The 12,771-nt window shown below is 33.6% G+C and overlaps 2 protein-coding genes across 3 annotated transcripts; one reads left to right on the plus strand and one right to left on the minus strand.

Annotated features, from left to right (window-relative positions):
- Positions 1–1,052: 1,052 nt before the first annotated feature.
- Positions 1,053–3,668, plus strand: LOC120084985 (HSP20-like chaperones superfamily protein). The gene is made up of 6 exons (XM_039040799.2): positions 1,053–1,409; positions 2,306–2,492; positions 2,661–2,814; positions 2,921–2,967; positions 3,045–3,138; positions 3,364–3,668. Exons 1-6 carry the CDS (start codon positions 1,405–1,407, stop codon positions 3,471–3,473), a joined length of 597 nt encoding a protein of 198 aa, XP_038896727.1. The 5' UTR covers positions 1,053–1,404; the 3' UTR covers positions 3,474–3,668.
- Positions 3,669–4,823: 1,155 nt separating this feature from the next.
- On the minus strand, positions 4,824–11,548 carry PMS1 (DNA mismatch repair protein). 2 transcript variants are annotated; one of them, XR_016532098.1, is made up of 11 exons: positions 11,155–11,548; positions 10,553–10,876; positions 8,711–9,901; positions 7,872–8,143; positions 7,658–7,784; positions 7,101–7,169; positions 6,933–7,006; positions 6,694–6,759; positions 5,910–6,038; positions 5,313–5,494; positions 4,824–5,173 (listed from the first exon to the last, which is right to left on the minus strand). XR_016532098.1 is itself a non-coding variant. In XM_039043257.2 (11 exons), the coding sequence occupies exons 1-11, from the start codon at positions 11,386–11,388 to the stop codon at positions 5,051–5,053; spliced, it is 2,766 nt and encodes a 921-aa protein (XP_038899185.1). In that variant the 5' UTR covers positions 11,389–11,548; the 3' UTR covers positions 4,824–5,050. The 2 variants fall into 2 exon arrangements, 1 of the variants encoding a protein (XP_038899185.1); XM_039043257.2 differs by having other exon boundaries at positions 5,935–6,038.
- Positions 11,549–12,771: the final 1,223 nt, after the last annotated feature.

Here is a 12,771-nt window from a genome sequence, read left to right on the forward strand (position 1 = left end):
TTGTTTTGCAACTTTCAATACATTGCCTGGGGAATTAACTATTCCAAAGCATCCTTTTTGCCCACATATAAGAGTTTTCTTTTCCCACCCAAAACTATGGTCTCTTTATTCCATCATTTTCTATTTTTCATTTTATACCTAATTTCATTTTGAATATAGTTAACTAATTAACTAATTAATATTACTTTCACTAAATCAATATAAATATTTGTTTTAATAAATTAATAATAATCTATTAAAATATTTACTTAATTAGTTAAATTTAGTTAGTAAAAAAATTCATTATTCAATAATAATAATTGATTACTAACATTTTTTTTTTATAAATAAACGATTATTTATTGAGATCAATTTTAATTTGATCTTTCATGATGAACATATGATCATTGTTGATTATTTATAACTAGTTTATTATTTATTATTTCATTCATTATTTATATCATATTTATTTTAGAAAAAAGCAATATTCTTTATTAACATATCCTATTTTTATCTATTTTCACTTTTCGTATAACATATTTGTCTATTAAAATATATTTTTATATTATTTAATTAAAATTAAAATTACTAAGGATTGAGCTTAATTAAAACTGATTAAATATTAGATTATAATTAAGGATAATTGTTTTAAACGGTAAACCTGCTTAATTAAATGAAGGATATTATATGCCTTTTGGTTGCAACACATGCATTTTCAAATTAACAACTAAACACAATTTTTAAATTTTGAAATCGGAACAAAAAATGTTTTCAAATATAGTGAAAAAATAATTTATTTTTCGTTTTTTTAAAACAAATTTTTGGATCACAAACCAAATATGTTTAAATATTTGAATTTGTTAGAGAGTATTTTTTTTTTAAACCTCATAACGCAAAGAAAACAAAAAAAAAATCACTATTAATTAATCATAAATCTAGTCAAAGAAATAAAAAATCTAATTTGTCCCTCGAAATAAAAAAAAAAAAGTCCAACGCCGTAACAGGCAACACAGTAAGCAACCCAATTTGCATAATGAGCACAAAAGAAAGAAAAAGAAAAAATTCTAAATGCCCACCCATCCCATCACTTACATTCTTCCCTTCAATGAAATCCAATAAGAAAATAATAGAGGGTATTGTTGGATCTAGGGCAAGCAAAAGCCCAATAAGAATAATATGAGCCCATGACCATAGAATGGAAGCCAAATTCAACACAAAATTGAAAAGTTAAGGCATCCAAAGAAGTGAGGAAGATTGTAGCTAGAAAGTACTAGAACCCTCATTCCCTCTTCTTTTATTTCCCACAACTCATACCGCCCACTTGGCTTATCTTCTGCCTTAGGGTTTCTGTTTCTTCTTCCCCTCTTCCTTTCACTTTCTCTAGGGTTTTTCACTTTCTACATCATCTTTGTATAATCCGAAGCAATGAGGTAAATTGCTGCTCTCTCTCTCTCTCTCTCAACCTTGATTTTTCCGTAGATTGCATTCTTTTGGGTGTCTTTTTGATCTGTGATTTTGTGATCTTCATTTTCCCCATTTTTACTTCTCCAACTGTACTGGGTTGTGCCAAATATATGAGATCATTGTAGATTCGTTGCTGATTTTCTCTCTTTTACTTTGGGTGTTGGGAATCAGAGTCTATCTTGTGAGTTGTTGGGTAGAAATGTCTTACCAAATGGTTTCCCCCCCCTAATTGATGTGATTTTCGGGCTTGGAATTTGTAAAGGCTTGGTTGGTTTTGAGCTGAGAATTGTGGGAATATCATGGTGGTTTATTTAGGGTTTTAAGAAGTTCCTGTTTTTCTTAGTTGGGATGGTTGTAAGTTTTGATTCTGGTATCACCCATGCTTTTTTTTTTTTTCTTTTTTTTTTTTGTTGATATTTCTTCTTGTGTGCAGTGTTTTCTCACAAGGGTCCCAGTATTATTTTTCAAACATATATTTATTCAAGTTTTCTGTTGACATCATGTACTGTACATTTGGTCGGCTTGCATTTTTGTTTTTAACTTATAGGGGCTTGAAATTAATCTGTAAGTTGTTGGGTCAACTTAAAGCTGAGATTTGTTTCCAACTTGGTTAACTGAGGCCCTATCTCGTTAGCCTTTTTTTTTTTTTTTTTTTTTTTTGCTGAATTTGATTTCAAAACAGCTTCTTGGCTTGTCGTTTCAACTTGTGATTAGGTGGCTGGCTCTTTGATATGTGGACTCATAAACACGATTTAGTTAAATTCATACTTTTGAGGATTTCCTATATGAACATACCTTTTGAGACTGTTACAACTTATTCATACATCTGTGATTGTTGATAACATTTGTTTAATAAATGTAGTCGTCATCCTGAGGTGAAATGGGCTCAGAGACTGGACAAGGTCTTTATCACTGTACAACTCCCTGACTCAAAGGATTCTAAGGTTAATCTTGAGCCGGATGGAGTATTCACTTTCTCTGGTAGTGCTGGTTCAGAGAATCACCATTATGAACTGAAGTTGGAGCTCTTCGATAAAGTTAATGTTGAGGTAAGTAGACATTACTTCTCTCATAATTCCTGCCATGGCCTTTCCATTTAGAGTAGGCTTTTATATAATGAATGGACCCTGTAGTTTGCATCTAATTTCTAGTTGTCAGGAAAATTTGAAGAAATGTATGATATACAGTTTGACAACACAGAGTTCTTGTTCTAACAGGAAAGTAAAGTTAACATTGGAGTTCGGAGCATATTCTGCATACTAGAAAAGGCAGAGAAGGGATGGTGGAAAAAGCTATTGCGTGGAGATGGAAAGCCACCCCATTATGTCAAAGTAGATTGGGACAAATGGGTGGATGAGGATGAAGATAATGGTAGTCCTGCCGTGCCTCAAGTTGTTGGGTTTTTACTGTGAACTATAATTTTTTTTAATCCTTTCTTGCGTTTCTAATGTGTATTGTCTGTCTTTTGGTTTTTCAGGAACTGCTGGTCTAGGTGACTTGGATTTGGGAGGCATGGACTTTTCGGTAAGGATGTGTTAGTTGAACTGGTTGCTTTATTCCGTATCTCTATATCTTGTTCTAATCAATGTTTTATCTTGCAGAAATTTGGCGGTATGGGTGGCATGGGTGACATGGACATGGGAGACATGGGAGATATGGGAGATGATAATGACTCCGACGAGAGCGATGATGATGGTAAGTTCCCATTTTTCTTAAGCAATGCAGAATGCTTTATTATTGTGCCTGAGGTCTGGCAATTGTATCTGAAGTGGTTGAATTATTATAGGCAATTGAAATAATGTCGACAGTATTTCGACAACATTGTTCACTCTTTTATGTTGGCTGTAGCTCGTTTGCTATATTTGGTTGAAGGGATCAATTAGCTGTTTTGTGTTGATGATAATCTGTTTTATCTTATAGAACAAGAGGTGTCAAAGCCAGAAAAAAGCGAAGCTGCGAAGCCGGAGGCTGAAATCAAAGGTGGAGTTGGGTCCTCAGAAGAGAAAAAGGAAGCTGCAGCTAGCACATGATTTTGCAGGGTTCATAAATAACCAAGCATTCTATAATGTTTTCATAGTTGTGGCTTGAATTTTTGAGCTTTATGATGTGGCCTATTTCACTGTATTTCACTGGAACTGCTATTTTTGAACTGCTTAAAATCTTTGCAATCCAGGGAAGATATTATTTCTCTAGTTTATAGATGCATTAAGAATGAGTTGAACTGAGCTGTGTGGGCCTTTTTCTCAGTTTATGATACGGTTTGCTTAGAATTGTTTATGATGCTCAGTTTATGATGTTCAGTAATTTGGAGAATTCCATGGTTCGGTTGGCTGTGAAAATTACCTAAAAATTACCTAGGAAATCAGGGATGACTTGACAAATTTTTTGAGAAAGTGCCCCTATCCAAGAATCTCAAGTTTGGTTTCTTCTCTTTAGTTTGAGTTTTATATAAAGTTCGAGTTTGTTATATGAACTTCTAAGATCTTATCTGTTTACTTTCCAACTCAATTATGCTAGATTTTAGTCGATTTCATTTTGACCAGACTTTCCTAAGTTGATGAATAAATTTTGTTTGAAATAAAGACCATGACAGACTGGGACTAAAATTGAAAACATCGACTAAAATGAAACAAAATTTTCAAAAGTACACAAGCAAAATTTATTTTTCAGAAATCCGTAAATTATTATTATTATTATTATTTTGAAAAAACAAATCGGTAAAATTTACGTCTTAGTATTGTTGGTTCTTCCTATTTGGATGGTTTTTTTTTTCCTTCCTGCAAAGACCATCTGAAGACCATTACAATGGGATTCTATTGATAGATTAATTGTAATGGACTTCAATCATAAACATAATAAAATAAAATTCTGAATATCACATATATCAAATGATGATGGTAGTAAATGTGAAAGATTCATATTTCTTATATTACTATAATAATAGTAAAGGTAGTGACTTGGCATAGTTTTAAACAGAATTCAGTTGAACACCCTCCACTTTTTAATCCGATATCTTATTTTAATTACAAATTTGGGACCGCCTCAGTTCAATACGATTATGAAACACAACTAAACAATAAACCTAATCAAATAAGGTTCGTTTTTTAGGTTATCATCGATGAATTACATGTCCCTTAGAACAAGCGTGATCTCAATTGTTTATCTTAATATATATATATATATATATATATATATATATATATATATATATATATTTTTTTTTTTAAAAATATTTTTTTGATAAAGAAATTTAGCCAATGTTATTTATGAAGCAAATGTTAGATGATTGTTATCACACGCCTCTTACGACAGTAGTTAAACCAAGATCATCGCATGCACCAATACAATGGGAAAAAAAAAGAATAGAGACAAGAAGCCTATGCCAGAATAGAAGGGTCCGCATGCACCTTCTCATTAATACACCTGTTTAAATTTTACACAAGGATGGCTTAATTATATCTCCTAATTATTTACAAATTTCACAAGCAGAGGACTAAATCTCACATGGATTTCAGGTTAACCTGATAAATTAAAGCTACCCCGTAATTTGGATTCCACATTCTAAACCAAAGAGAGGAGAAGAAGAAGAATGAAAAAGAAGAAACATTCAACAATCAGCGTCACTTTCTTCAGACCTTTTAATTGTCGTAAGATCCACCAAATGTCTCATGGTTGGCCTTCCATGAGGACAGTTCCAAGGAGATTTCAGTTCTGCCAAATGCTCCAGTATCTGAAACAAACAACCATATCAGGAGGTGGCTGCTACTATTATTTACGCTCAAAGGGATTCACAGGCTTGCAAGCAATGGAAGGAACTTAATTTTTTCAAGTCAGATTCCTTAAAAGAGAGATACAGCATAGAGTGTCACCTTCTGCATTTCATTTCTCCCTAGAGGATCCCCAATCATAACAGAAGATCTACATGCCCGAGATGCTAACATTGCTCGAACTCGGGAAGGGCAGACTGAATCAGCAGTGTCCATCCGATAAGAGCCGATTATAGAACATTCACCTTCGCTATCAGCAAGTGTAGAAATCAGGTCCTTAACATCTGTTTCAGATCCACCACTATTGTTATTATAGTAATCACACTGCATGTTTTGCTGGAAAACAGCAGGAAGTATCCTATAAAATACAAGCAATTCAACCTAACAGTTCTCTGTATCTTGAATAATGAGACCTCAGCATTTACATTGTCTTATAGAATGATCAAGGCAGGAAGTCTGGAAATCAAAAAACAAGTATACTACATGCCAACAGACAACCCATTCCTTGTAACTTTTACTCGCACCATATTCGGTATTTCTCATATCTCTCTGCACATCCATACAATTATTCCCAGTTCAATTTGATGTGAATAACCATGACTTGCAACTACCATATCTAAAATTGTGAAATCGAATATGAAAGCGCTGTATCTACATGGTAAAATAAACTCTTAACTAACGGTTATGTTACTAAAGTACCATCACCGAAGCAAACGAGAACCACCTTCAACTCCGAATGTTATATTTTTACTAAAAGGGACAGCTTTTAATCTGAATCGATTGCTGGATAGAGCACGTGGATCTTCCTCTATAGTAAATCCATTTTTCCTGTCACCAGAGTATAGAATTTGATTTCAACAGATGACGAGGATAAGGTTCAGCCAAATAATCAGCAAAATTTTAATGATGGGAATGAGAAAATGGGAACTGTTTGCACCACAATGGTACCTAAAAACAAATTGATACTAGCTAGTATGAGTCATACAAAGGATGCAGAATTATTGTACAGCTCAAATATTGAACGCACTACATAGCTAGATAAATAGGTCATGACATATTTGATATTTCTGATCTGTGTTGGGAACCTAAAATGAATGAATTTCTAACTATTTGTTCTCCATAGTCCATAGAACTCTTCTATCGTAGATGCATAGAGAGAGACTACCAAATTATAGCAGACGCAGAGACAGAAATATGATTGTAGATATGTCTGTAGTATATTTGTGTTGAGATTGTATTTTAGACTTTTTTATTATATACTTCCTTTCCTTTTAAAATTAGCATCCTTTGTTGAATTATTATTATTATTATTTTAAACAAGAAACAACTTCTCATTGATGTAATGAAAAAGATTAAATGTTTAGGAGATGCAAACTCTCACAAGGAGAGAAAAAGAAAAGATACAGTCTTTCTGGTATAAAATCAATCAATTATGGGGTCCTTTCTTGAGTAAGAGAATAATTTTCCCAAAAACTACAATCACCTGAATACGTCCATGTGAATTGAAACGACAACTTCTTCTTCAGCAGATAATTCCAACCTCAACGGCCTGCAAGAATAATTAAAGAAGACCTTAGAAAAACAGAGAAGGATTTTACACCAAACTTTTTTTTTTTTTTTTTCCTCTTCTCAATCTCTGCTAACCAGTGTATCTCACGATAATTTCTCATTCTCATTCTAACAGAAACTAAAACAAAGATAAAGAACAGCAAAGCCCCTCACCGTAGTAAAGGCTGTTGGTTCAAAATTGTCGATTGTGACAGTCGCTCAAAATTGTACTTCTCATCAGCAGCATGCTAAAATTTGAATATTTCCATTAATACATTGAAATTTTGGTATAACATGAAAATAATTTAGCAAAAGAGTCCAATATGATGCAAGGAAAATCACCTGGTCAACAATGAATAGATCTTGATCTAACTTCCCAATGATAAATCCGAGGTTGAATTGTCCAATCACCTATAAAATAGATGTAAATACTAGTCCTTTCATTTTCAAGTGGAAAAAGAATCGCTGGAAAACAATTTATTCACTAATGCAATGGGATTGGACCAACTAAGTAAAACTATAGACGCTCTGCTTCATCCTTTCTGCCTACAAGAAGCCAAGATTGATGTAGATTGTATGAACATAAGGAAATACTCAACTATCAATCTTGGCTTAAGCTTCCCAAAATAAGAGAACTCATTTCTTGAGAATGCCCCAAAGAGACTATGGCCAAACATGGCTATAGACTCAAATGAGGTCTTGAGAGAAGTGAACATTAATGGAAGCAATTAAATGTCATCAATGGCATATCTTACTAGTGTAAGTCGTCAAAGCTTGTAGTAAACAGGTATTGTACGTTAAAACACATATTGAAAGATCTGGTCAACATCAACTTACGGCAAGTAATAGTTTCAACTGCAAATTCATTAGAAAGCATACAAAAGGTGGGACGAGATGACCTTCATTCTACTAAAATCTTTCTTTCTGAAGAGCCTGTCCAGCTCCCTAGCAGCTGCTTCTAAAGCTCTTGCTTTCCTGTCTTCATTATCAGGTTGGGAAAGCTTCAGGGTAGCAGCAGCATAGTGGCTTGCAAGCGACAATAAAACGTTAATCATTAATGTACACTGTAAGAGTAGATAGAATATTATTGAACAATGTTAGCATTTCAGAGACCATTTCAACTTCTTTCGTTCACATGTATAGCCATTCAATTTGTATCTCAATCGCCTCTGCGACCTCCTTTTCTTCAGCTCATGAAAATCAAAATGAAACGTTGAACATAACTTCAACAGAGGACTGGAGCTCTCTTTCATAAAACCAGAAGGAAGTACTGAACAGCCAGACAGTGGAAGATCCTCAGACATAATCTCAAGATCCTTGGTGGGTGTAGCACTAGATTCTATCACAGAAGGATGCACCTTGGCTATGGCTTCCCCTGTACATTTCTACAAGAGAAATGGCCACATGAGCCAAGAAATCTTAGTGACATCAATTTTTTGACAGAGTATAATAAATAAAATGCGTATGTCAATATTATCAAAAGGTACTAACGTGGTCACTTGCCACCAAGCATGCACTTACTCCTTTTGCTCTCAGATTAAAATACATGTTGGAAGTTACACCGAATTACACCTAAACCCGCACAATAGTCTTGAAGAAATAACTTGATGCTTCTATTAAATTATGGATATACAGTCTTTTTTTATTGGCTTCCTTCTAATACTTTGGATTTCTAGAACAATTGAGCCACTCTAAATCATCAATTATTTGGAGAACCAGATAATCGTGTTTCTAACAGAAAAATCTCGAGCATCAACAATTTTGTGTTGTATTCCAAAAGGGGGGGAAAGAGGTATCACTTATAATCTGAAGTGATGCTTAGAATTCTCAAAAGGGAGAATTAATTTATTTCTAATCAAGAAAGGAAACTATATACAAAGTTATAGCCTATATGGTTCAAAGTACTCCCAGTTGTTTCAAACCTCCCCCCACAAATGTAAAAGATTGTATACCTCTGTTGCTTCTCCATCATCACTATGGTCCGCAGAGGATAGTGGAAGACTGAGTTTACTTGAGACTCTATCTGTTTTAATTTGTATCGAGCTATCTTCATCATTCCCTACTGAAAAATCATCAAATGCCTGGCAGTTTCCATGTGTGCATTCTACATCCTTGGAAGGTTTATCAGCACAGCTTTTCTTCCATTGATTATTAAGAAATTGGTTCCTTAAGATGGGCACTTCAGTCAGCGGTGCAGATAAATTTTCATACTTTCTCTTATTTATAGTTACAAACTTGTCAAGTGAAGATTGAACACGGCTTGTATCGGTTCCTCCAACAGTCACACTTGGAGAGGAAGGAGTAACTTGTACACCTTTCTTGCTACTGAGATAAGTTTTCTTATGCTGATCACGATCCTTTATAAGAGCATCAGCGTTCTTCATGCCATGCATTCTAAGAGTGAAGTCCTTTCTGGTTATATTTTCCTCACCATCACTATTTAATACCTCAGTAGTATGAGAGGATTGTTCCGCATTTTTTATTTCCTTGAAAGAATCATCATCATCAGCCAAAGGCTGATGAGAAGAAGCAACTCTGAGATCACCTCCATCAGGTGAGAAATGTTCCAATAACATGCTCAATTTCCCATTATCAGAACACAGCTCAAGGCTATCTACTTGTTTGGTAGGTTCTTCAACTTTATTCACAGAATAACAGGCATTAGTTGGTGAATAGATCTTCAGTAATTCCTCCCTCAATGTTTGCAAAATGTGAGTTTCGTCAGAGAAAAATATTTTTCTCTTATCAGGAGTTACGTTGACATCATAAGCTTTACTTGGAAGAGTGAAATTCATGATTGCAATTGGATATTGCCGGGAGTTTGCACTTTTATATAACTCATTTACAAGCTTGCTCACTTTAGGCATATCCACAGGTCGATTATTTACAAAAAAGAATTGCCGATCTCCCAAATTCCTCCCACTTCCCTGTCCACTCTTCGATACAAATCCTTCAATTTTGCAATCATCCGATAATAATATAGATACAGACTCCAAGCAGTTGAAGGTATTCATACCAAATACTGTTATGATGTTGTCCTTAATGGAACCACTTCCTTGAGTTTTGAATACCACAGACTTTGCATTTTTCCCTGCAGAATTAGTGCAAACAAATCTAACTCCTCTTGCTATGACAGCATAAGCCTGCAATGACAAACAGAACAATTGAAGACATTAAGTTACCAGCAAAGTTCAAAAAAGAGATGCTTTTTCATATATATAAAATAAATTTAAAAATAATAATAAAATAAATAAGAAGGAAGTTTTCATTGGAGAAAATTAAAGGAGTTACGATTTATGAACGTACTAATACATATTATAAAAATATATTTACATAAGATAGTAACCAATAGAAGCCCTACCCTCTTCATCTATGATCACACCATTTTTATTACTGAAATGAGACTTGAAATCCTTCCTTATCAATATCATCATAGGAGTTCTCACAGTAAAATTGATTCTTTAACGTTATATAAGATAGTAACCAATAGAGGTCTGAACCTGTTCATCTATGATCACACAATTTTTCTTTCAGACACGAGACTTGAAATTCTTTCTTACAAATATTGTCGCAGGAATTCTCAAAGTAAAATTTATTCTTTAACCTGTTATAGTAAGGCAAGTTAACTTTCTTAATGAACCAAAAGTTACAATCAGAAGATGGGGAAAAACGCAACTCCATATTTGAGCAACTAAAGACTTCTTACAGCCCATGTTTGGCATCTCTTAACAACCTACTTAACATCCTACTTAACCCACTAATGATAGAATGTATATACAAGAAAGAAAACTTACATTCAATAATGAAATGAGCTTGCCATATTCCTTTCGAATGTTACGACTGAACTCTTTACTACGCACAGGTAGATTGGAGAATAACTTCTTAACCATGATAGTGGTTCCAACTTGGCGTGCAGTTTTCTTCTCAGCAACTAGTAGTCCTGAATGATCAAAAGTTAAGTGCGTTGCAACAGACTCATTATTTGTCCTAGTTTCAACGGTCAAAGTCCCAAGAGAACAAAGAGAACTTAGTGCCTCTCCTCTGAAACCATAGGTGGTTAAAGACTGAAGATCAGGAAAATCGGACAATTTTGACGTATGATGCTTAAGAGCAAGAACCTGCGACATTTATAAAACAAACATATCAAACACAGTGGAAAAATTATTCCTGTAAAGAATGCAATAGTATCAACCAACGCGAAATTCCAGATTCATAAAGCGTAGATATCAACTGGGTAACAATGAATTCCTTCCAACGTATCGATGGTTGAAGGTCAATAGGAGTTAGACCACAAATATAATTAAAAGGGTGGTTTGAGTACAGTATATAATCATCACTCAGAGAAAAAAAAAAAAACTTCAGCTGCATACGGTCGTAATGAGAATTCGGGAAATACCCTGAAATTGGTGGGAGAAATGCCGGACCCATTATCAATGACCTGAAACCACTCTTCTCCGTAATCTTTCAAGGCAATCTCGATGCTGGTGGCTCCGGCGTCCAAGCTGTTCTCGACTAACTCCTTGACGGCGGAAGAAAGGTCAAGAATCACTTGGCCTGCGCAAATTCGGTGGACAATACCTTTGTTAATGGGCTTAATGGTAGGGGAATCGAGAGCAATTCCTGTGTCCATTGTAATCCCAAAAATAATCCTCGCATCAATAGTGTAAAAACCCTAACTCAATGAATGATGGCAGATTTTGGCGCCAAAAAAAAAAAAAAAAACTGCGAGGGAACGAATGTCAACTCCTCAACTGTCCACGGTGAAGCTTTTCCCATTTTTTGTTCTTCCCTTTAATTTATATTTTAAATTTTAATTATAGTAGACAAATTAGAGTTAGCATTTTTTATTTATTTATTTTTTTTATTTTTAATATTAAATTACAAGTTCAGTTTTTTCTCGACTTTTTAGTTTGTGTCAATTAACTTTTGAAAGTGTATTTTATGTTTAATAAGTATCTAATTTAGATTTTGTCTTGTAGGTGTAAATTTTCTATTTTGCATCAAATACGTCCATGATATATTCAATTCTTTGAAAATTAAAGCTAGAGATATACTGAACATAAAATTGAAGTTAAAAATCTATTAGATATTTTATAAAACTCAAGGAACTATTTGAAATAAAGTAAAAAATTCAGACACATGTTTAAACATTTTGAAAATTAAAAGATCAAATAGATACAAATTTCAAAGTTCAAGAAGTAAACTTTGTTTAGGGGGGAGTCCACCCCGTCAAAAAGTAAGAACCAACCTCGTTGTCGAGAGCTTGGGTGCTTTGTTTTGACAATATTTGATCAAAATGTCCATTTGGAAGGGTGCCTTCAAAAAGGCCATTACCATCAAAAGAATTGGTTGCAAGCAGAAGAGTTGGGAGTCAATGTGACGTGTGTCATTCAAGTGCTAATTTATACATCAAATAATGCCTATATGAGCGGACATCGTGACTAAGTGTAGAGCCAGTTGAGTCAAGTGAAAAATAGCCATGTGAGTGTTCAAGTATAAGTGAGCATGCTTGCCCTTTAAATCATCCTACATGTCTAAATCAAATCATTTGTTTACTTCAAAGTTATTAAATATTACATGAGATTCATAATTCAAACTATGATCTAAAAATAGTTAACTAGATGTTAAACTTACCAAAATATTGATGACAATCTATAGTGTTAATATCATCTTATCAATAAATAATAATCCCAAAATCATTAAAAAAAAAATGAAAAGTAAAAAATATCAAGAATTTTAAGATAGGATATGATGCCTCAACTTTGAAATTTTTATTTGAAATCATTAAGAAAATATTCTTTAATAGAGTTTCCATTAAAATAAACAAATAAAAATTGATACAACAATTGATGTGCAGAAATTTGGAAGACATACAACATTATTTATATAAGTTTTGCATACTAGATAAAAAAAAACTATTTTATCTCTAATGATGTTATAGATATGCCAACAACATATTTTGAGTAAAAACGAATGTAATCGACAATCTTAATATTTCTACAATTGAAATTAA

Source organism: Benincasa hispida, chromosome 9 (genome assembly GCF_027475165.1).
Source record: "Benincasa hispida cultivar pf3 chromosome 9, pf3_genome.v1.1, whole genome shotgun sequence".
Taxonomy (NCBI): domain Eukaryota; kingdom Viridiplantae; phylum Streptophyta; class Magnoliopsida; order Cucurbitales; family Cucurbitaceae; genus Benincasa; species Benincasa hispida.